The sequence below is a fragment of the Labrus bergylta genome, chromosome 20 (assembly GCF_963930695.1).
Source record: "Labrus bergylta chromosome 20, fLabBer1.1, whole genome shotgun sequence".
Lineage (NCBI taxonomy): Eukaryota > Metazoa > Chordata > Actinopteri > Labriformes > Labridae > Labrus > Labrus bergylta.
This window is the reverse complement of record NC_089214.1, coordinates 22,116,035-22,140,570: the sequence shown is the minus strand read 5'-3', so window position 1 is coordinate 22,140,570 and position 24,536 is coordinate 22,116,035. Positions and strand designations below refer to the sequence as shown.

General features: G+C 43.0%; 1 protein-coding gene across 4 annotated transcripts in view; it reads left to right on the top strand.

The window, feature by feature from the left end:
• pfkpa (phosphofructokinase, platelet a) overlaps positions 1–24,141 on the top strand; it is a 30,363-nt gene extending 6,222 nt beyond the window's left edge. The window contains exons 5-22 of one of the 4 annotated variants that reach the window (XM_020645387.2): positions 274–439; positions 1,334–1,378; positions 1,499–1,607; positions 2,889–2,984; positions 4,625–4,717; positions 7,036–7,161; positions 9,026–9,090; positions 9,366–9,435; positions 10,328–10,474; positions 11,940–12,010; positions 12,594–12,681; positions 14,360–14,512; positions 18,050–18,214; positions 18,371–18,432; positions 19,405–19,516; positions 21,327–21,426; positions 22,299–22,404; positions 23,357–24,141. In XM_020645387.2, the coding sequence (XP_020501043.1) occupies positions 274–439; positions 1,334–1,378; positions 1,499–1,607; positions 2,889–2,984; positions 4,625–4,717; positions 7,036–7,161; positions 9,026–9,090; positions 9,366–9,435; positions 10,328–10,474; positions 11,940–12,010; positions 12,594–12,681; positions 14,360–14,512; positions 18,050–18,214; positions 18,371–18,432; positions 19,405–19,516; positions 21,327–21,426; positions 22,299–22,404; positions 23,357–23,513 (1,931 nt within the window). In that variant the 3' untranslated portion in view covers positions 23,514–24,141. Of the gene's footprint in view, positions 1–273; positions 440–1,333; positions 1,379–1,498; positions 1,608–1,879; positions 1,976–2,888; positions 2,985–4,624; positions 4,718–7,035; positions 7,162–9,025; positions 9,091–9,365; positions 9,436–10,327; positions 10,475–11,939; positions 12,011–12,593; positions 12,682–14,359; positions 14,513–16,061; positions 16,215–18,049; positions 18,215–18,370; positions 18,433–19,404; positions 19,517–21,326; positions 21,427–22,298; positions 22,405–23,356 lie in introns of all 4 variants that reach the window. The other 3 variants (XM_020645386.2, XM_020645385.2, XM_020645384.2) reach the window with 3 other exon arrangements.
• Positions 24,142–24,536: the final 395 nt, after the last annotated feature.

The window sequence follows — 24,536 nt, the reverse complement described above, 5'->3', positions numbered from 1 at the left end:
CTGTCTCTATTAGACCATCATGGTTCAGGCTGAGGTCACTAACTCTGCAGTTTGTAAATGATCCATGTCATGCTGTGTTACCAGATGTTGACGCCGTTTTTTCTGCAACTTGCAGTTGCATTTCAGACTCAGTGTTTCTTAGTTTGTCCCCTGAGCTCAGCACTTCCTCTTGCTGCTCATTTTGTTATATTTTCCCAAGAAGAAACCTTGAGAGTCGCCGTCTAAAATGTATCGTTAACGTTTTTTCTTTGCATTACTTCTGCATCCTTTCAGGCTTGATCAAAGCCGATGCGGTTCAGAAGTATTCGGCCCTCCACATCGTGGGGATGGTCGGCTCTATTGATAACGACTTCTGTGGAACTGACATGACAATCGGCACCGACTCGGCTCTGCACAGAATCATCGAGGTGGTGGACGCAATCATGACAACTGCACAGAGGTGAGGGGGGAATTCATATTTTTTCTGTAATTTTTATACGTTTTGTTACTTTCTTCCAACTTTTTATTTCCAGGCAAAGGAACAGTAATGATTTCAGACTATTTCCAACTTCTCAGGTCGGTTTCACATGAGTGGCCCGGGTCCTGATCCGGGTTCAGTTGACCCCAAATTCCGGTTATTTGATCAGTGTGATTAATGTGTACTTGAGTACGGTCCCAAGCGATGTGAACGCAACCGTGCTCAAACAAGGAAGTTGAGAGCAGTACTTGCGGGGGGAGGGAGCAACCGTATGGTTTGGGTTTGCACACCAAACATATCAATCAGTTAAGGCTAGCAGCTCAATTTATTATCTTTCAAATCAGAACTGTATTAAGAAAACAGGCTCAAAATGGATCTTATGTCTGGATGGCCTTGAGGCCTGCTGTCAGTCATCAACACTCAGCACTTTCTCAGGTTGCCGCGGCGATGTGATGCTGCAGATACACTACAAATGACGACATCCACACAGTTTTCTGCAGAGTTATTCTTATAATCCAAAAAAAGAAAGATGAAACGATTGCAGGGATTAGACTGATAAAATGGTCTCTTCAGTGCTCTCATGATTGGATGTTATTTCACGGGGACTTTGTTTTTGCTTGATTTGGCCTCAAACCATTTGGCATTAATGTGAATAGAGTTATATAAACTGCACAAAATAATCCAGCTTTTCAAATGCTACACATCTCAAAAACTGTGTTTAGTGCAGTCTGGTTTATCGATGCCTTTTGCCACAGCATAGTTTGTTTGTTTTTACCTTCAGAGATATTAAAACAACCTCAAAGTCTTAATTAAAAAAGTGCTGATACTCGGCTTGAACTCTCTGCTAATTCATATTTTTCTGTTCTTATTTTTCAGCCACCAGAGAACATTTGTGTTAGAGGTCATGGGCAGGCACTGTGGGTAAGAAGGATTCAGATAGACTTTGATGAACTCTTATAAAAACAAAATTCCTGAGGCAGAGATTTCTAAGAACTCTGTTTATGCAAAGATGCATGTTTTGTCTGGGTGTCTTTATCTCAGCTACCTGGCCTTGGTGAGCGCCTTGGCTTGTGGGGCAGACTGGGTGCTGATCCCTGAGATGCCCCCAGAGGACGGCTGGGAGGACAAGATGTGTCAGAAACTGTCTGCGGTAATGTGATCTCATTTGTTCTCCAAAGAAAACCCAGTGAACCCGTACTGCACTTGAGTCAACGCTAATATGACACCTGCTGTGTTTGTTGTTTCCTTTGACAATAATGTTTTGATTCTGCACAGCTTTTCTGTTTTACCCCACAAGGTCTGAATCCTGATTACTTTATCAGAGAGGATTGATATGAAGGAATGTGTTTAGTCTCAGTCATCTGCTGTTTCATCATGGTTTTTTTTCCTGTTTTGGAAACACATCGTTGTTTTATGATTCAGACCCGCTCCAGGGGCACAAGGCTGAACATAATCATAGTTGCAGAGGGAGCCATTGACAGGCATGGGAATCCTATTACTTCTAGTATTGTCAAGGAAGTGAGTACCTGAGTGCAAAGAAAGGGGAAACCAGAAGCATGGAGACCCGACGGAGCCACTAAAAGATTCTCTGCCATGAAAGATAGCTTTAAAATAAAATGTTAAAGGGACATTTTGACATTTTTCAACCTGGGCCATTTTCTTACAACACATTTTTACTTCTTAAGGTTTCAGAGGTTCTCAAAATGTACTAATTAGTTTACCTGAGAGAGGGAACTTTATGACGTTTAATCCATCGGTAGGGTACCTGAGAGAGCATTAAAGTAAGTTTTACCTAAAGGGGCTGGGCACCTGTTAGGGCATTAGGGAATTTTTACCCAAGGGGGGGGCACCTGAGTTGGCAAGTTTCAATGTTTTATCCATCGGTAGGGCTCCTGAGAGGGCATTAAATCACATTTCAACCAATGGGAGGGCACCTGAGGGGGCATTAACTGAAGTTTCACCCATTGGGGGAGGGTACCTGAATGGGCACTTAATGACATTTTACCTATCGGGAGAACAACGCAGAGGGGACTTTATCTTTTTTTATCTACTCCTTTCTATGATGGGGAGTCCATAAGAGCAGCATTTCTTCAGGGTAAACCACTGAACTCAAGACATATAAGAAGATGGCCCAGGTTTAAAATGAGTGGAGTAAAGGTTTAGTATGAGCGGACATTGATCCATCCTGCTCCAGTCAAGGTAATCATTAAGCCTTATGATGTCTCCACAACATTACAGTGAAGACGAGTAATAAGGTCGTTAGAATATAGCTTATTACAAAGTGTAAACACCAGCTGCTTTCACTATGAACCAATCTGTCCTCAGCTCTCGGCTGTTGGCGCCGTCTGGCTCCCGTGCTTCTGAGAGCCCATGTCACAGCCACAGTCTCAGTTTTTCTGTCATGTTGTTTTTCCACCACCCCTCCTTGTAGAACCGAGCAGGGATGAAAAGGCTGAATATCATTATTGTAGCCGAAGGGGCGATTGATGGTAGCAACAAGCCCATTTCCACTGACTATATCAAGAATGTGAGTACAGAGTGTAAACATGTGGCAAGTTCGAGCTCTGACTCCCTCCTGTTTGACCTCTACTACTGTACTGCTGCCCTGGTGTGGCTTTGACTTCTGTCGCTGTGTTTCTGGAGTGCTCTGTCAGAATCACTCTCTAGTTTGGTAAGAATGCTGTCACCATACTCCTGAGCAGACACCGTTACTAAACCTCACACCCAGACATTTCATGAAAAACTACTTCACACAACCTTGTACTTCATGTTTTGATAATGTCACACATTTTATTTTCACATATCATAGTCTGCCCTCACACTCTTTATTTCCACATATCATAGTGTGCCCTGACCCTGCACTAACCGTCCTTCATTTGAGGGCCAACTTATGATGAGTTTTATCTCCTCGAGTATCTTTATTTAAACTTTCAGCTTGGGATCTTCTGTGAAGTTTAGTTTTAAGCTCCCTGCTAACATGACTGAAAAATTAGAATGGCTTGCATGTGCTTTGCTGTTTCCCCTTCTCTTCAGCTTTTCTTCTGTATTTGGTGTTTCAGTGTTTAACGTGTCTGTCCTCCTCTGTGTGTTCTTATGCATTATTTAAAATGTAGTTTCATAGTGTAGTTTGTTTGCAGAGATTTCTTTACTCTTACACGTATGACTGATTTGCATGAGGTGAATTTGTGTCATTTAACACGAGGGATGAAAGGTGTAGAGATTCTGCACGACAATGTCTTTGTGATACGGACGATACCATCTACCAATCTGATACTAATCATACGATCAGTGCATACTAGGGATGCAACAATACAGTCAGCCCACGGTTTAATGCATACCTCGTTTTTTTTGGTTACGGTTCTGAGAGCCTGTGCTGTTTGTTTTTCATTTTTTTAAGAGTTTTAGGTAAATTTTACTGGAACAGAAAGAGATTTCATGGAATTTTACACAGAAACTGTAGTGTTGATATTTCATTGTGTATGGTAGCTTTGTTTCAAACGTTGCTTCTCCGTTCACTCTCACCCCGTCTGCATCATGCAGGGATCAGCTGGTGGCTGAGCGACAGCCTGCTAACTCTGTGTTTCCATTTGAGTTGGCGACACGCGTAAAACCGAAACGTCCCTACACCACTGATTTGTTATGTCAGTGTTTCGTCATACTACTGCCTCTCCTCACCACTGGTCTTGTGTGTATTGCTGAAAACAGCTATTTACACTTGTGTATTGAACTGTGGATGCCGCACCCAACAACTAAATACTAGAATGAGAATTGTTGCATTCCTAGTGCAAACAGCGATTTAGCATTTTATGTCGTATCCAAGTCATTTCCAACACAAGTATTCAGACCGAAACAGCCCTAGAGGATTGATTCTCTAATCCACTTCTTTGACTTTTTTTAAAGCATAAAAGTAAACAGGTTTTCCTAAATTTATTTGCACATAGAAGTGTGTTTATAAACCATGGATATATTTCTATATATATATGTAAAAACATGATTTATCAGCGTGCTTACATAATCAAAATTGGTGGATTGTAACCTCTGGATCATACCTCTAGATTCTTGCCCGTGCAGGTCGTGTCACATCATCAGTAGTTTGTCCTGTTAAAACAACTTTTCAAAATATATCATGAGAATAATTCCTAACACGGCTACATTTTATCCTCCTAGCTTGTCGTCAAATGTTTGGGTTTTGACACACGAGTGACAATCCTGGGACACGTGCAGAGAGGAGGGACCCCTTCTGCTTTTGACCGCATCCTGGTAAGTGCAACATTTTCTGTATTTATTTATGAATTAGACAAAAACATTTCGTTTCATGGAAACACCAATGCATCTCGTAATATCTTTGGCTCTTGCACTCGTTTGGGCGAGCGGGGCTGCAAACCCGTTTGTTAGTATGGTTTGGCCTCTGCAGCTGCCATGACAACGCCTGCTTGTTACAACCAACAACCTCTGCTCTTCAGCTGCTGACACTCACGATATTACTGCGATTCATTTATCAAAGTACTGATGTGAATCTTTTTTTTTTTTTTTTATCGATTTTTAACTGCCTTACGATTAATCTTTACATCCCTAATAATATGTGGTGTTTGGTGTGAAAGATGTCACTGGATGATTAATGGTTACCTCTATACAAGGTAGGAACCTTTGTGCCTGGTCGGTGTTTCACCCGGAAGGTAAAACAGTTTTCTGACCGCTAAGCAGTTGCTGCAAGAGTTCCAAGCAGGTGTTTTCTTGGAAAGGAGTAATGGACATGTGGAGCCAATGAAAGTAAAATGATGTTTTACTAAAACTGCTTGTTGCACTCAGAAAATTTATTTTAAAACCATAAAATTCTCCAGATATCATTTTATCGGTCTTCCTTTGACTCAGTTATGACCTTTGTCACTTTTCCAACAGAGGAAGTGTGAAAACTTCCTGTTTAATCCTGTGTGTTAGTGTGTGTGTGTGTGTGTGTGTGTGTCTGTGTGTGGTCCCAGGTTTTAGGTTAAGCACATTAACAGATTTGTGGCTCAGCATTTGGAGCGTTGTAACACAGACGGTGTCGACAAATCTCCTCGTATTTGCCACAAAGCAACAAAAATGGAAGCAGAGAGGAAAGATAAAATGGAGCATTTACTAAAAACTTTCTGTCTTTTGTATAAAAGAAATCTCAGGGCAAACATCCCCCCTCAGTTATAAGAATGGAAAGTGTTAATCTGGAAAGTAATACTGAAAGGATGAAAATGACCAACCAATCATACAAAGGGTTTTTTCTCAACCACTTCCTTTTTCACTTCCGTTCTACTCGTGAGTCTCATGGTGTCGGGAAGCTCTTTGTTACTGACATTACAAATCTAAGACAATCCATCGGAACAAAGGCCGCAACAAGCTGCACAAAGAGATTAAAACAATGTCACTCTTTGGTCCATATTTAAAATAGCATGTTGCACCTTAATCTGTGCATTAACAGGAGGGACGTGCCGGTGTGTGTCTCTCTCTCAGATTACCTGCAGAGTATGCGTCAGACACTACTCGCTTCACATATGCAAGAAGCTGGTGATGAGGTTTATTGACGTCAAATGGTGAACTTATATGGTAAAAAAATGCAGAATGCAAAAATGGTAACCAAATATACTTGTGTGACTCATATTACAGTGCCCGTGTCCACCTGGCGTTTTTTTTTTTTTTTGGTGGAAAAATATAGGGGTGGGTCTGCGGTCAGGAGTGCCTGGATGAAGCACTTGTGCACTGTAATAAAGCGATGCACATGCATCTTGTCTCTATGACAACGGCTGCTGTATGACCAATCATTCTCCATTCCTTTTTACAGTATGTTTTATATTTGAGATTGTTTTTTTGTTTTTTTTTGAGCATCAAAATTGAGGATGCTTCCCTGCCTACTTTGTCAGGATGTTGAGCTTAATCGCTTAATAATCCTCGCTCCGATCAGACACGGAGCGAGGAGGATGGTGGCTAAAATACGGGGAATATCATACATTTTGAAAAGAGCACTGTCAACGTCACCAGGGCTTTTCGGAAAAGTTGAAAGATTTTCAACTCGGAGGTGCTCAGAGTGGCCTCACAAACAGGCGGAGCGCTCCCCCCCAAAAAAAAAGACGCTGGATGCTGCGGCTGTTCTCTGGGCGTCCGCCTAGTGTTGCAAACGCTCTTTTTTCATTAAAAACAACTGAAAAAAAGAGGCTGGCACTCAGAAGAAAAAATGCTAGGTGGACACGAGGCCTTACTCATTTTCTCTTCATTATATTAAGACTGGTTTATAAAAGAGAAGAAAAGGATATTAAGAAAATACTTTTACACTTTACTAATCCGTTTCTATGCCAACAGAATTTTACACAAAAACTTTGAATGACTCGCAGTGTGTCCTCGTCTTTGTTCTGTTTATCTTCAGGAATAAACGACTGCTGTTCTGTGGTATCGGGTTACAAATAAATCACTGAAGTACATCTGGTCACTTTCTTTTCTTAATATGTGAGGAGATAAAAAAAAAAAAAGGATGAGATGTTTGAAATAAGAGGCAGGAGCAAATGTGGATTTGATACTGAGAATGATGCAGTTTTCTCTGTCTGCTCACACAGGCCAGTCGTATGGGCGTAGAGGCCGTCCTTGCTCTCCTGGAGACCACGGCCAACACGCCAGCCTGCGTCGTCTCTCTGTGCGGAAACCAATCGGTGCGGCTGCCTCTGATGGAGTGTGTGCAGATGGTAGGCACTGGACTGGGCTGGAAACAGGCCAACACATTTATCCCACACACACGCACACGCGCACACGCACACGCACACGCACACACATACACACACACACACACAAAAGCCTGGAAGCTAGGTGGTGAGAGCGGGAAACTGCAGAGCCAGATAAAACAACCTGTGAAATGACTGAAATCAGAGTCGATGTGCTCAGGCTGTAAGAGCTTAAGTAATGATGACAAACATCACAGCTCATCGGGCCTGGAGAGTGCTAATGTTCAAATGAGAGCTTTATTGTTTGAGAGGCAGTTGTGTCTGGTTAATGATTATCTGAAGCATTTGGCAGCGTTAGCGTTGGCGATGACTGCCTGCAGCATGGTGATGTAAGAGCGGCCCATCTCCATAGAAACGCACACAGAAGCTTTATTGTTGGACTCACGTGGTTGAATCTGACAGATCTCATGAACAGTGAATGAACTGTTCTGGAGAAGGCTGTACAAGGGGCTTTATCTCATCCGCAGCCTTTTTCACACTCGCACAAAACTCTGGAAGTTTTCAGGGTGAGCTGCGTATGTGTACATTATCCAGAGTTTCTCCAGCCTCCTAGTTTATGAAGGAAGTCAGAGTGATCTGATGTGAGAACACAGCAGGATATAATCAGGAGAATTCACCTGGAGCCAGTGGGAGGGGGTGGTGACCTTTATTCCCTGTGATCACTGTAAGACCATAGACTGTCTGCACACCACCTCTACCATCTCTGTGCTCTAATGAACCTGCTGCTGCATGTTTCCTGTTCTCCAGTATGTTCTTCTCCACTCTTTAGTTCACATTGAGATTCTCTTCAACTACACGTAGCACTGATACAAAGACACATATTCTCTTTATAGCGTCGTGTAGCAGACTCTGCATCCCCGTCTGCCACTTCTGCGTCATTGGTTTTAAATCATGTCTTACTTCAGGAGACCCTCTGACCCCGTTCCCGTCCGACAGGGATAGTCTCCCGCTGTGAGATGCATGTGCGAACAACCAGGTCAGGAGGATTTCAGGAGCAGTCCTCCTGAAAATCTCTAGAAACCTTCCAGAGTGCATGTGTGAAAACAGATTAGTGTGCATATTCAAACTCCCAGTACAAAAGTGTCACCCAAAAATCTCTCCACTAACTGCAGCTCGTAGAAAAATGCTGTGGCTTAGCGTTTATCTGGGCCCAAAGATTGTGAACACATCCGTCCTATTTTAGCTTCTTTATATTGGCTTCCTCTTAGCGACCACTATTTAATTGTTTACCGTCATGTCTCGTCTCCAGCTGTGGTCCTCTTCAGACTAAATGTGCTACCTAAGATCCTCGTGCAAAGATCTGTTATTAATGTGGTTCTCAACTCGTCTAGCCTCAGGACCCACCACCACCTCCTCCATGAAAAACTGCAAACCAGACTTCTGACATTTTTCATATATAAATCTGATTTATTTAGCTAAGTTTTGACCTCAGAGGATACATAAATTGTGACAGAAGCAAGAAACTGAACAAAACAAAGACGTTTAAAAAGCGTTCAGACTTTGACACATACCAAGACACACAGGAAATGTCTCAACGACCCACTTTTAGGTCTCGACCCACCTCTTGGGAACCACAGCTTTAAAGGACGCGTGTTTGTTTTAGAGATCTTATATTTTGAAATGTTCTACACACACGTATAAAGCTGCGTTAATTCCATTTTTGGATGCTTACTCGTTCACTTTTGTTTGTTCTTTTTGATTCATATTGAAAATGACTCCTGTATCAATTCCTTTGTTAAATGACGACTTGTTGCTTTTTTTCATGCACACACAGCCCAAGTGGCTTTGTTTTAAAATGAAGAAAAAACCTCTCTCCTGTTTTCATCAGACTCAGGAGGTCCAGAAGGCCATGGATGAGAAGAGGTTTGAGGAGGCGGTGAAGCTTCGGGGCAGGTATGAACCACTGCAAGTCCTACCATCTCTCCTTATTTTAGAGGATCGGCATTAGTTGACTCAAGGCAGGTGTTGTTGGTTAAAGTGGATCACGGTGCTGCTTTAGATCACCATCAGTCTGTAGTTTACACACAGGACTTCTCCAGCCACTCTCAAATGATTCAAACCATAGCTTTCCGTTTTGACCTTACTCTGTGACTTGTCCTGTGCATGGCAGTGAAAACACACCGTGTTGTTAATTCAACAGCCTTGCATGTTCCCATGTTTCATTGCAGGAGTTTTGAAAACAACCTGAGGACATACAAACTGCTGGCTCATCGTAAACCAGAATGTGAACTACCAACGGTGAGTCACCACACGACGCCTATTATTCCCTTTGGCACGTCTTACAGTGACAGTGGGCGGTTGTTTTTCCACACAGGAGCAGTCTGCGCCGTGCCCGGAGAGCTGGTTGTTTAGAGGTCAATGAGTTAGCCTCCTAAAGGCCTCGAGATGCTGAATTTTTTATAACACTATTCAAAGGATCTGCCTACAAATAATGACTCAGCTTTCTGAAAACAGTCATGAAGCTGCTGTAACTTTGAGGCTAAACAAGGCTCACTCACTAGACTTTAATGTGGAGTTTTATGACTACTCTATTTCACATGTGAGCATTTCTTGATTTGATAGCAAAACTGACCAAATTGCTAAACGTTTACACGTTGGGCCGACTGTTTTTTTTTATCTGTGGAGTCTGGAGGCACTGCACTGAAGGGACAGCTATGTTTTGGTGTTTTTGTGCTCATGACAAACACTTCTTACCTTCCTGCCTTTTATGTGCTGAGCAGCCTGTAATTCAAGTGAAAGGCTCCACACGGAGCTCAGTGTGCACGGCTCGGCTGTGCGGTAATATTAGATGACACCTGGCCCCCCCGCTGAGGGATGACTTGTTCAACCTTGCCAGGAGCTGTAGCAGCCTGCTGCAGAGGCGGCTCGCACTGAAGATCAGTGAAGTGTAGAGGCTGCACGGCAGGCAGACCTCATGCTGTGCAGCTCGCCTCAGGGGTCTGCTCCCCCTGCATCTGGGATGATGACCACTGTAGACCCAGCGTGAAGCTGAGAGCCGACCCGAGTGTATTTATTGATTTACTCTGCAGAGCTTGATCAACTATCCGCCAACAACTGGAACATACTCTCTGTATGAAGTGTCATCATAAGACATTTAAAGTCTCATTTCATGTTTGTTTTACACCTGCAGAGCAACTTCAACGTCGCTGTGTTGAACGTCGGAGCCCCTGCAGCGGGGATGAACGCTGCGGTTCGATCAGCTGTCAGGGTGGGGATCTCCGAGGGGCACAAGATGTTTGCTGTCAGTGACGGCTTTGAGGGATTCTACAAAGGACAGGTGGGTACTACATCCCTGATATACAGGTACATGAGCTAAAACTGACTGTGCTAAATCCCTCCTCTCAACAGCAAGCATCCAATCACAGGACATACTGGCCGCTGCATTGTTGTCAGAGAAGCCAGCACTTCAACATAGCATGTTTCCGTAATGTCTGATCAGATAGTAAGATACCTTTATCATTTCACTCAGTACACAGCTCACTGATTGGACATTCACTTTAGCTCAATAAACAAAGTACTTCAAGTTTTATCTTGTGATTCTACCATCAACACTAAGGAGGTTTAATTTTTAAAATAAAAATGTAAAAATGTCTCATCAAATGTTCTCTCACAAAGTAAACAACACACATTGTTAATAACTTACAAGTTTAATCAATGACAGGAGAATTATCCTAGCTTGATGAGAGTCTGACACGATCGCTATAATCAGGTGAACTCTGGGCACAATCTGTCCACATTAATGTAAACCCCTTCCCCACACTGTCAGTCCTCCTCTCCTGAAACCATCACAGTACCACTATGAACCAGAAGAGGGCAACAGAGAGCGCAGACTGTAATAGAGCTTCCTATAATAAAGCATTGAAAGATTCTGTCCTGAACCTCATGTGAAGATAGTCTCACATGTTGAGTAAAGAATAAAATCAGACAATAGATTATATATTTCAGTATCAAAGCCAGACCTGTTCTGTTCAGTAATATAAGATGCTTTTTCTCCTCCTGGTATGACTGGTTAAACTGGTTTCCTCCCCCGTATCCTCATCTGACCTTTTCCCAGTGGAACACAGTAAATCCCTTCATTCAAAGAGCAGCGTTTAACAAAAGAGCGGGCCATTTATCTTCATGAAAACGTCTCCAGCATCACTGGTTAGTAAAACGCCCTGAGAGTCCCGGCTGGATGTGAAGTCGGGCTGCGCCAACTGACCCTGAGAAGATTAGAGCAGCGGGAGTAATGGATTTCTATACTCTGGTGTTCTCTGCAGCACACCTCTGAGGTCTCTCTGGTCCCGTTCATCCGTTAAATGTAAGAGAGTGTGTCTGGAAAATTAACTCTCCTGCTAACAAGCTCAGACTGCAGGAGGAGGTTTCAGATACTGAACTTTAGAGGGTCAGGGAGAGCGAAGGTGTGACGTCAAAGAAGCAACAACACAGAAACACTGAATGTCAGAGTTAAGTTAGCATGAAGATTATTTATTTTTGGGCTTTTGTGCCTTTATGGAAAGATAGGACAGTGGATAGAGCTTGAAATCAGGGAGAGAGAGAGAGAGTAGAGAATGACATGCGGGAAAGAAGCCACAGGCTGGACTCAAACCTGGGGCGCCGGCTATGAGGACTATAGCCTCCATACATGGGGCATGCACTAACCACTGCGCCACCAGCATGAAGATAATTCAGTTAGTGTTGGTTTCTAGTTTTAAGTAGTACAATAAGTATTTAAGATGATGTTGTTCTTGTCTTCCCCTCAGATAAAGGAGATCAAGTGGGCTGATGTCGGAGGATGGACAGGACAAGGTGGATCCCTGTTGGGAACCAAAAGGTGAAGTCAGTGACCGTTTGGCCTTCGCGGGTGGTAAAGACGCCGGCTGAGCCAATAGTTTTGGCAGATAAGAAAAACATACAATAGAAAGATAAATCAGTTAAAGTTCACCATAAAATATGGTGTATAAGATGCACTTTTAATTCCTATTTTTTCATGGAAAAAGGGCGCTGTTTCTTGCACATCAGGGCGACCAATATCTACCTGAATAATATCATTACCACAGACCCACCTTGGTCCCACCTTTCCGAGTGGTGTCTGTATTGTTGATTGGTCCGCACCAAGGTTTGATTGACAGATTTCACACCAGCGCAAACGAAGCGCTCTAACTTGGCAAGCTGACTCAAGTTTATTTGGACCAAACCAAACAGGTTAGGTGTGAAATCGCTCTCAGATGTTTTAGTTGAAAGGGACGGATTAGACTGGCTCAAATTTGACGAGAACAGAGGAGGACCCAGACATTCCTGCTGAACCTGTAAACACTCTAACACCTATTCGTTATGCACAGACACTTTGTACACTACGGCATTATGTCCTCTCTTTACACTAACACTCATCGAGCTCTTCCACTTTCTCCCTCCAGAACACTTCCTGCGAAGCATGTTGACAAAATTGCTGAGCAGATGAGACAGCACAATATTAATGCGCTGCTAATTGTCGGAGGATTTGAGGTACGTTTCATATTCTTCTTCTTCGATCGATACTTAATTTGAGAATTCATACCAGTAATTCTAATGCCTTACCTTGTTATGATCAAATATTATTGAAGTTAAATTTTAACTGTTTAAGCATTTTGTATTATTTAATTGACTGCTATCTTGATGTACTGTGCAGCAAAAGACAGTGAACATTGTGATTGGCTCATTTCCATCAAACTGTTCACATTATGTCAACACACCGACATCTGGCTCTGCTACCGAAGTCCAAAGAGGCAATGAGAAAAAAATATGGTGATTATCTTAAGCCTTGTTTCCACCAAGCGATCATGTTCAGTTTGATTCTGTATTTTGGCGTTTCAACTAAATGTTGGGAATGGTACCAAAAAAACTGATCCATACAATCCTACTTTTTTGCTTCTCTTCTGTTGGGGTGCCAAGTGTACCAATCCGACCCTGAAAGGGCGGAGCTAGACGCACAGCGGTCTGTTGATTGGTCACTTCCTGTGCGACAGCTGTAATAAAGGAGAAAGACAAAACACACCATGCTTAAATATCCTGTCGATTTGGAGAGAGTAATTTCAAGGCTGTTTTTTTTACGACTACAAAAAAAGAGTAGCACCGGAAAATGATCCTGACAGCGGTTTTTTTTGACCTGTTAAAAAAACTGCTTCACCTGACAGCTGATTAATGAGACTAAAAACAGGCTAAAAAAGATTGAAACACTTTTTTGAAGCGATGCACTGATTGAGAAAATCAGGACAGACACTGATACCGATATTTGAAATAACAATTTAGCCGATACGTCTTTTGGTGTCAGACTCCCACAATGCCGACGTTTTCTCTCATGTTTGACGTGAAAACAAGTCAGATGTTATCCAACAGGTGACTTCATCTGCCCGATAAAAAACCTCTTCTCTGAATCATTCCTTAGGTGAACTAGATTTCAGCATATCGGCTCAGGCCATATTATTTGCAGACCGTGCTGATGTCTGTCAACAGGGCAGATACTGACATTCACCTGCTTCACAGACTAAAAATAATTTAAATAAGGGGCTGTAAATAAATCATATACAGGAGAGAGGAAATATTTGATCTCTTAAAAATGGATTATCAGAACATTTTTTTTCTCACTTGTTTCTTTGGTCTTCTGTCCTTCATACATAATCATGCTTCAGTCATGTCTCTGAAAAAAACTAATAAATTTAAGTCAAAGTTTGTTCACTGTTGATTTTCTGTGATTTTAAGGTAATAACGACAAAAACAGAAGTCATAAGACTTTTTGATTATTTAACCTTTGATTTGATAAATGATGTGATTTGGAAACAGAGAGCACCTGCTTTTTTCCAGCCATTTCACGCAATCCCGTTTAGACGCTCACTGGCTTTATTTTCCTGTGATGTATGCAAGTAAACAAGCGTGTTAGTGTGTGTGTTAGTGTGTCTGAGTGTGTCTGTGTATGTGTGTGAGTGAGTCAGAGAGAGAGATAATGTTGTACAATGTGGAGTGGTACCTGTCTGTTTCGCTGCTGTCCGTTGTGATAGACCTGGCTCCTTCCCTTGGCACCCTTCACTTTTGTCCCCCTCCCCCCGCCCCTCCTTTGTGGCAAGTAGCACCTCTCAACCAAACCCTCCATCCAAACACTCCCCCCCCCCCCCCTGCAGACACTAAAGCCCTTGGCTCTGCCCTGCAGGCCTTCCTGTCACTGCTGGAATTGTTAACGGCGCGCGGGAAATATGACGAGTTCTGTGTGCCCATGGTCATGGTCCCAGCCACTGTCTCCAACAATGTGCCGGGCTCAGACCTCAGCATTGGCGCTGACACGGCTCTGAACGCCATCACTACTGTAAGTGATGGGGCGGGCAACCAGAGTAGATACTCCTAGCAACACAAACCCTGATATAAAGCACGCACACACAAAACACTCCGAGAACCAGCCGGCCAATCATGTTTCAAGAAGGGAGAAATCGCTGACTCAGTCATTTGACTGTCAGGGAACTAGTGGAGTTGACTTGAACAAAAAAAAAAGGAAACATGTAAAGGTATAGCTCCACGTCAGAGTAGCGTCCCTCCTTTCCCTCTCAGGTAAGTAAGCAACAACATGGAGGCATGCTGTGAGCTGCACGAGTGCCGTGACCGCCATGTTTGCTCTGCCTGCCCTAACTCCTCCCTGACTGTGTGTTTGAATTCACCCACATCATTAACAACCAGACGACTGATTAACAGCATGCAGGTGTTACAGTATGCACTTACAGAACATGGTCTAACATCTTTTAGTACAATAACATACACTCTTAACGCTCCGTAGTTCGGATTGAAGGAGCTCAACTAACTTCAAAATCTTTTGACTTTCTCTGTGGGGAGAAAGTATTTCGTATAATTAATCCAACCTCCTTTTGCTCACTTAAAAGCATCATGATAATAACTCAAAGTGAACACTAACTTAGAGGGTCCAACCTGAAGACTTAAACCTCGGCCTTATTTCATCATATTTTGGGGTCTGACCGGCAAAAAGGTGCAAACATGTTCAGAGCATGTCATGGAGGCATTCTGGCTCTCTCCTCCAGTTTCTCCTCCTTTTTAGTTTTTTCTGCCGAAAAGTTCTAATTGTACATTACCACCAAGTGCATGATGGGAAATAATCTAAAAATTGTAAGATATCCAGTCTCCAGTCTGTGACTAAAAACTCTCTGAGCTGCTGACACGCTGTCTTTAGATGTGAGATGGTCAGACGTCATTCTGTTTTTCAACAATCTGAGTCTGCCTGTGGTGAACCAGACTCCTTTAGTGGACTCAGTTGGATTGGGTTTATTTTCTGTTGCAATCTCATTCCATCCTGCTGGCTGTAGTAACAGTTTTTGTACCTATCTGTCACTCAGACCCCCAAAAATGTAAATATAGGGCCTAAAGAAGTAAAAAGAGAAACATTTCTAAGCCTGACTCTCGGCTTTGCCGCCATCGTCATCATTTCTCATCCTCCTCATTTGTATGCAGACTTGGATCAGTGCTCGTCTCGCCATCATTAAACCTTCCACAGCAGACCGACCAACATGCTGTGGTCTCTGCAGCGTCACTGCATTTTGCTGCCGAGATTCACAAACACTCAGACCTCTGTCCCATCTCTTTCTTTGTCTGTTCCATCATTCTTCTTCTTCGTTTGTCCTTCCTACTTCATGTGGCTCAACTCTGCCACCATCTTGTCTTCCTCCATGTCTCTTTTCACTCATCCATCCTCCTGTACTTTCTGCCAAAGGGAAGCCATTGCCGCTATCACACGGAAAGAGCCGGAATGGCAGGATACGCTCCAACAAATGGAGAGAGATTCACGTCTCTCTCTCTCGGTGTCCTGGCCTTTCTGTGGCTCTAATACATTTTTTCATATACTGCCGCTTCAGGCGTTTGAGAGTCTGCTGCAGCTGTATGATGCTCGTGCAACCTATGAGGAGCTTTGCATCCCGATGTGTATGCTGCCTGCCACCATAAGTAACAATGTGCCGGGCACAGATCTAAGTATCGGGGCCGACACGGCCCTCAATGCCATCGTGGAGGTAAGGCAGTCGACTCGCCGACTTTGACCCCTTTGAATAAGATGCACGCACACAAACAAACACGTGAAGGGTTAATGGTCCAATGCTCACACTCAACTGTTATGTTAAAAACATGAGGTTACTGTCAGGGTTAGGTGTAAGATAACCCTAAATGTATATTTCTTTACACGTTGAAGGGGTACACCACTGCTCCAGAGATGCTAACAGGTTGCATAATGGGATATTTATGAGACCATTTTGATCATAGACACAAAATAATCAAAGGCCGTCTCAGGGAATTAAGAAGTAAATTACCTAAACTTGCACTATCTCAAATGGCCAGCAGGGGGCTTCTTCACTGGTAACTTAAATAAGTCTGATTGATTTCCTTTTCGTAAACATTTTCACGATGACTTCCTGGTCAAAGTTACTAGTTTTAAGTTTTCTTAAAACTAGTATGATATAGTATGATACAGCATGATATAAATTATTGTCCCATTTAGAGTCATCATGATGATAATGTTTCAGAGCAGGATTAACATGACACGAAAAACAGCATCAGCGTCACCTTTTTGTACAGAATAAAGTCACAGCTCCAAAAAACAAACTAAAGACTAAACCGCACAGAGACAGAGGCCTTCAAAAAGTGGTCTCATGACAGGTCTTGGCCGGTCTTGAGTACTACAACTCTACAAGTCAGAAGATCTCTGGCTTTGATTGTAACCGTTCTTCCTGTAGTCCGTCTTCTGTAGATCCACTAACTTCGTCCAGCCACACACACACACACACACACACACACACACACACACACACACACACACACACACACACACACACACACACACACACACACACACACACACACACACACACACACACACACACACACACACACACACACACACACACACACACACACACACACACAATAAAGTGTTTCTGTCACGTCATGTAGAAAATATAGTTTTAACAACATTTAACATTTATGTTTGAAATTATTCATGAACTCTCTGATGTGTTCTTGTGACCTCATGCAGGACTCCAGTCTGTCCAGTTAAAGCAGCATGTTGGCCCAGAGTGGTTTAAATGTAGGGAGTTCAGTCTCGTGCAGATTAAGATGTGAACATGTTTTAAAAAAAATATATACGATATGACCTTCAATCAACCGAGTCAGAGGAGTGCCATAACGTGATTTTACTGTGACGGAAACATTAAGAGGAAAATATTAAATGAGAAATAAGGGGCACATAAAGTAAAAATGGGAGTATATAAAGGAGGGCCCGACTGATAAGATATTCTTTTGGCCGATATTGGGGAGAGAGAAATCAGATACCGATATATCGGCTGATATCTTTCTCAGATCTAACTGTTGTATAATTAAAAGCTAATCACAAAAAGAGCTGAGACTTAACGAGCTGCTCTGATTGGATGATTTTTAGAGGCTGTTAAGTTACTTTTGGTGGTGAACACATCCGGCTGTAGCTGTTCCCCCTGATATATTATTTATAATTGTGGGTGATCCAGACAGATATTTGCCGTTTAAATTTGTTTTTTTGTGTCTTTAAAAGTTTAATAATTATATATCTTAATTATATTTGTATGTGAGGCAGCTCGTTGTTTATCAGAAACTCTGTCTCCGTCAGGACACTTGACAGGTATTTTTAATCTCAACATGTTTTATTCCTCTGGTTGAATAAAGGTTAAATAAATAAAGATATAAAGTATCCCTTTATGGCGCTCCTTAGACTCTATATTAGAATCTGACGTGACTCTGTGGGTATGTTACCCTGCGTTAGCTTATGTTGTAATAATCACTTGATGTGTACTGACGTTGTGAGCTTGTGTGCATGTGTCAGACTTGTGACCGCATCAAGCAGTCAGCCAGCGGGACAAAGAGACGCGTGTTCATCATTGAGACTATGGGAGGTTACTGTGGTTACCTGGCCAGCGTGGGAGGCCTGGCTGCTGGAGCCGACGCTGCTTACATCTACGAGGAGCCGTTCGACATCAAGGACCTGCAGGTAGGTCTCCAATCATCTCTGAGACGTCCAACATGGAGCCAGATTCCTAACTCGACTCCCTGTCAACCTGACATTCCTCTCTTCAACCACTAGAGGGCTCTCAGGCTCACTTCTGTCTGCCGTCCTACAACTAACGCTTACTGTTTATTCCCACAGGCAAATGTGGAGCATTTGACTGAGAAAATGAAGACGAGCATTCAGAGAGGACTGGTCCTAAGGTAACAGACTGATCCTTCACATTTACAGGTTTTTAAAGCCTCAGTTCTAGTTTTTCAGAGGTTGACGGTATGAAAACCTCATGGATCTGTAAGATTGTTTCAGCCTCGAAGTTCTTCCACTTACAGGCCAGGTTTGATTTTTGTTTCAGATGTACAAACATTTGAACCAGTAAAGCCAAACGTCTCTTCTCAAAGAACCCAGACACAACTGACAAGTTGCAGGTCTGCTGCTGCCGCCCTGATAGGCCACCTTGTTGGATAACTGTGTTCCTTTAATTGTTTAATATGTACCTTCCATCCAACAGAGTATTTATTCAAGACAATGATGATCCAAAAAAGCCAAACTAAAGCAACAATCTGCAACTTTTCCTTAAAAAAATATTTGTTTTGAAGTCGATCTGGTCGCACGCACACATACAGCTTACTCTGAAAATATCAGCAGTTTTCTGCAAGTGTGAAAGCCCTAATGGTAAACTGACCTAATGCTGATGTCATGATTTTAACATCTTCAGTTCAGCTCATCTCGATGTCACTTTAAAAACGATGTCGGTGTTTATTTTACACCACACGTTAGGACTGATAGAGTAGACTTTAAAGGCTTTATATGTGATTTTTTCATCCAGCAGATGTCGCCCTTGAGCACCAGCATGAAACCAAAACAACTCGCGCTGCATTGTTGTGTTAGCATGCTAATGCTAGTGATCTTTATTATGCTCATATCTTCACACTGCATGTAAATTTACCTGAAATGAGCGTGATCTAGAAACACAGTTAAGCAGTGAGTACAGTATGTTATTCTTCTTTTCTCTAGTCCCTCAATTAAACAACTTTTATACTCGAGGGGAGGAGTCAGCCGGCCGTCCGGGCGATGTAAACAAAGTGAAGATAGGACTCAGAAAACTCTGAAAGCATCACAGACAGTGGGAGCCTTTAATGTTGAACTGTTTTCCGTTTCTTCATTTGTGTGTTTAGGAACGAGAACTGTAACGAGAACTACACGACAGACTTCATCTACCAGCTGTACTCTGAGGAGGGGAGGGGGGTGTTCGACTCCAGGAAGAACGTGCTGGGACACATGCAGCAGGTACGCACACACACGTTTCCTTCTGTAGCAGCGTCAGGGGGATCAATTTGTCCAGACTGAGGAAGGTTTGTTCAACTATTTTCTATATTTGTATCATAAATATGCATGACCCGGTTTTACAAGGAGCGGCTTTGTTGTATTTTGTCTGCGTGTGTCTCGAGAATATCGCTGATAAAAGTGGATCAAACAAATCTTTGATGATCCCAGAGGGGAGATTGGGTTGCATCTGCATTGAGTAATGGGGAAACAAAAAGCATTTAATGAAAGTTTTGTGATTTTTAAGATTTTCTAAACTTAGCGCGGCTGCTTCAACAACTTCAAGACATTCATCGTTTTAAATATGAATGAAGAGAAGTGGAGTGTGGTGGGGGTCCCAGTGGCTCAGGGTTTGAATCTGGAGAATATTCATCTCATTGTTTCCTGTTTCTTGACTGAGGATGGAACATCTCTGAAAGAGAAAAAACATTTCCACCACACTGAAGGCTAATTCACAGAAGGATTGGCTCCAGCAGCTGCCAAACCTGAGCAGATGAAACAAAAATAAAAATGGTGAATTCTTCAAAGCAGGAAAGTGCAAAAAAACAACCTGCAGTGCCAATCAAACAGTGTTTGCTTCTCCAGCGCTGTTTGAATATGAATGCATTAAATCATATAAAAATGAACGTCCTCATTATTGCATCAAACGTGCAGATCACAAACAAGCAGCTTTGAGTCTTCTAAGAGATATTACAAAGTGAGTAGAGCAGACGGAGTAGAGACGCCCAGCAGGACAGGGATGAGTGTGTGGGTTTCTCCGGTTGACCTGCTCTCGTCTGCTTACTCTTTAAAGTTAGCGTCTTTATAAAGAGTGAAGCTGGAAATCTGAAGAGTAAGAACATCAGTGTTACGAGATATATTTCATCAGCCTCCTCCTTCAGCTGGACAAAAGCTAAATGTGCTGAGCTGCCAAACTGTGTTTTTTTGTGTTTGGGATAAATTATTAAAAGAATATCTCTGGGGGGAGGGAGGTGATGGACATTCAGGGTGCTAAAAACAAGCTGCTCCCTTACTGCCAATTTCCACAAAGTCTGTGTGCGCTGCGTTCTGTCAGAGCCTGGGTTTTGCTCAGTCGGATGGTGCACGCCCTGCCCCACTGGGTCCTTTAATGGAGCGTGAGAGCTGACATGATCAGCTGTACACACATCACAGGAGAACTACGAGATCACGCAAAACAAAAAACATGTGGAAACAACATGTTGCTTTGACTTTCCGAGGAAGATTTGTTGTTCATTTGGAGAATGTTTTGACGTCATGTTGAAAAGTGAAGAAATATACGATCGTGAGTCTGTATATTGGATTTTATTTTGACATTGACCGGACGCTCTGTGTGTTATCTTGTCTGACTTCCTGTCCGGGTTGTCAAATTCTGTCCATCTTGACGCGTACCTGCAGCGTGCTCTATCGAAAATAGACTCGCAGAGTATTTGAAACAGTCAGTTTCGCTGCTGGCACGCTCAGGAGACGGGCTGTGACGCTCGCTGTGGAAAAGCAACCAGTGACTAGAGGGGCAGCGAACAGCGCTGGCAGTGTATGTGGAAATTGGCAGTCAGTGTATGCAGATCTTTGAACACTGAAAGTTAACATGGAGAAAATGTTAAAAAAAAAACATGACAGACATCAATGTGAAGTTTTAGAAATCTTAAGACGAATTCTCTGAAACAACGGGGCTGAGTCAGTCACCACAATTAACAGAAAACTCTCAATGAAATGAAAGATTAACAAATCGAGATCGGTCCATCTACTAAAAATGACTCACTGATTGTTTCTGAAGGGAGGAGCGCCGTCTCCGTTCGACCGGAACTTTGGGACCAAGATCTCTGCCAAGGCGATGCAGTGGGTGACCAAGAAGCTGACGGAGACGTTCAGACAGGGTGAGCTTTATTCCAACAGCTGTTTATAGAGCCTGTGGTAGTTTATCCCCCGCCCCCCCCTGCAGAGGTGTGAAGCCCAACTTTACCCTGAGCCGTCATGGAGTCACTCCGTCTGAAGCGCTGAAGTGGTTTAGTTATTCATCGATCGTTTACATTAATCAATATATGAGTTAACAAGAAATACAGAAAAGACTAACAGCTGTGTGAAACTACTCCTGAGTCTGTCTTAAAGCACACTGCATGTGTTTGAACACTAAGATACAAGTTGAAACTCCTCTTTGTTTTTTTTATGTCTATTTCCCAAAACACATGGATGACATAAGATGAAGGTAAATCTTTTATTACACGCTGGCTCCATGACCATCTACATCTTTGTGTTTTAGCTCCACGTCCTTCTCTGTCTGTGTCACCACTCTGTCAAACCCTCACAGACACAGCCTGTCTCGTCTCCTCTGTTTGGCAAAGACGCTACATGTCCTCATTTACAGATTTATCAGCAGCCATCATGCTACATTATTTCCGGTTCATGACTCATGTTTGACAGCTGGATTGGAAATACTGGAGCATTGGCTGAAAGAATAAACTCACACGTTTCTGTTTCCTGCTTCGCCCCACATCTCTTTGTGTCTCTGTTGTTTATGTTGCCTTCTAGTCATCACAAGTTCTGTTTCATCCTTCTTTGGTTGCACAACTCTCCTCTAAGTTCATGCAAAGAGTTTCTTAACAATCCTCAAAGAGGAAGGTCATCCTCCTCCTCCTCCTGCTGCAGACTGTCTGTTCTACGTGACTTTATGTTTGCAACTAGAAAAACAGGAGAGCCAAAGTGAGTTCCTGTGTTTCCACCTCTTGACTGCTGATGTGTTTCTGTGCAGGTCGCGTGTTTGCGAACACCGAGGACACCTGCTGTCTGTTGGGGATGCGGCGCAGGGCTCTGGTCTTCCAGCCCGTTGTTCAACTCAAAGAGAGCACTGACTTTGTGTACGTATGAAAGTCTCTGACGACACGATGAATAATTGATGCATTCACATCTTGAATCATTTGTAAATATCAGATTTTTACCACCTGTGACCATCAAAATGTAAAGGTCCAATCAGTAAGATGTGTAGAGAGTGAAATGATAAAGGTATCTTACTATATGATCAGACATTAAGGAAACATGCTATGTTGAAGTGCTGGCTTCTCTGACAACAATGCAGCAGCCAGTATGTCCTCCTTCTAACTTTAGATTCTGCTCCTGAATGCTCTGGATTTGTTTGGACCAGAGAAGGTAGGCAGTTTAAAGACACCCCCACACGGCTGTTTGGGACACCCCTCAGTTTGTCAGATATGAGAGCAGTTATCAGGTCAACAGGTGTTGCAGTGATGGAAGCGGTCAAGAGAAGTGGTTCAGATAGAAGTGATTGTACCTGACCTAAAAAGCCTCTGCATGTTTCTAATAAGCTCCACGAGCAGAAACGTGCTCAAACTAGGATCAATATTGGAGATGCTTTTGAAAAATGGAGAGAGGTTAGAACACAGAAAGGTTTACAGACCCATGCAGAGCTGGAGAAACACTGAAGCTTCAGTGTCCACCACATGGTGACCTGTGTGAGACTTTAGAGAGGGGGGGGAGACAGCTCTCTACTATGTTTAGAATTTAGACTGCAGTACCCGTTTTAAACACTAGGTGTCAGAGTTACATACTGCTCCTTTAATACTAAATCTCTGTTCAGTCAGGATTATTAGAACAAAGAAACAGCCTGTGGTTTAGAAAATGTTTGAAATTGGGCGCTGCCAGCAGAACAAAAGGCCTTGGTTCACCATCTGCAGGAACTTTTAACTTAACACAGAACGGACATGGCAGATGATGTGTGTCTGCAGGTTAAACCGCTCCTGTGCTTAAAGACATGTTTAGGTTCTGCCGTTCTGAGTCTCGCTCGTCTCTCTGCAGTCACAGGATCCCTAAGGAGCAGTGGTGGCTGAAGCTGCGTCCCCTCATGAAGATCCTGGCTAAATACAAGACGAGCTACGACGTGTCAGACTCCGGGCAGCTCGAGCACGTCGTGCGCAACCGGCCCAGAGAGTCGGACGCTTCAGTAGCCATGTGAAGGACGCCACAAACATACGGTGGCCTTTAAAGTCCAGTCGGTGTGTCAGACTGAAGATCCATGAGGCGTCGATCTGAGCTCCAGTAACAACAACCTGTGTTCATTCTCTGTTTGTGTCTTTTCCTTTGATGTCACTCGTCTCTCTTGTTTTGACAGAATCATGACTGTAACCTAGCCTCTGCAGTGTTTCTAATATCAAACACACACACACACGTCCTCTCTGCGTGTCCTCGTCGCCCTGGATGTTTTAGTGTCACTGTTGTTTTAAAAATTGCACTTTTTTCTCTGTCTGCGGCTACTTAGGAGAGCTCCGAGCGCGGAGCTGCACGAGGTCAGAATAGACACTGCGTCTGCTGTAAAACCAGTGTGTGTGTTTCTGCCTAGAACCGGTGTGAGGTTCAGCATATTTATGTGACACTGATGCAATACAGTCATACTGCTGCTGTGCTTTCCACTGAAACTAATATTTATCTTTTGAACTCTGTTTATTTTGCTCGTGAACATGGATATATTCTATTAAGTGTAGGCACAGCTGTACCGAGTAGCTGTCTGTCAAGTTGCACCAACACGCTAGAAATGTAAGAGACGTTCTGTTTCCCACTGAATAAAATCAGACTTGAGAAGTAGACCCCGATGAAAAGTGTCTCTGGATTCATTTAATTATTTCATTTAGAATGGAGAGTTTCCTTTTGTGTTTCTCTTTGAGGAGAGTTAAAAACTCTAACTTTCATATTTGGATAAAACTGTCCACACCTGGATTTAAGATTCATAGCACTTTCCAACCCAGGTAACAAAGTGCGAAACAACAGACAATACAAGATTAATATCATAGGGTAAAACCTTTTCGGTAAAATAGTGTCTTGAGTGGAGAAATAAAAAGTTGGTCTGACTCTGCAGGTCTGATCTCCTCTGATAGGGTTTAGGGTTCCACAGTCTGGGGTCCCTGACAGTAAAGACCTGACCCCCGTTTAGTTTTCAGCCTGGACCCTTGGAACAGCCAGCAGAGCTCCACCAGAGGATCCT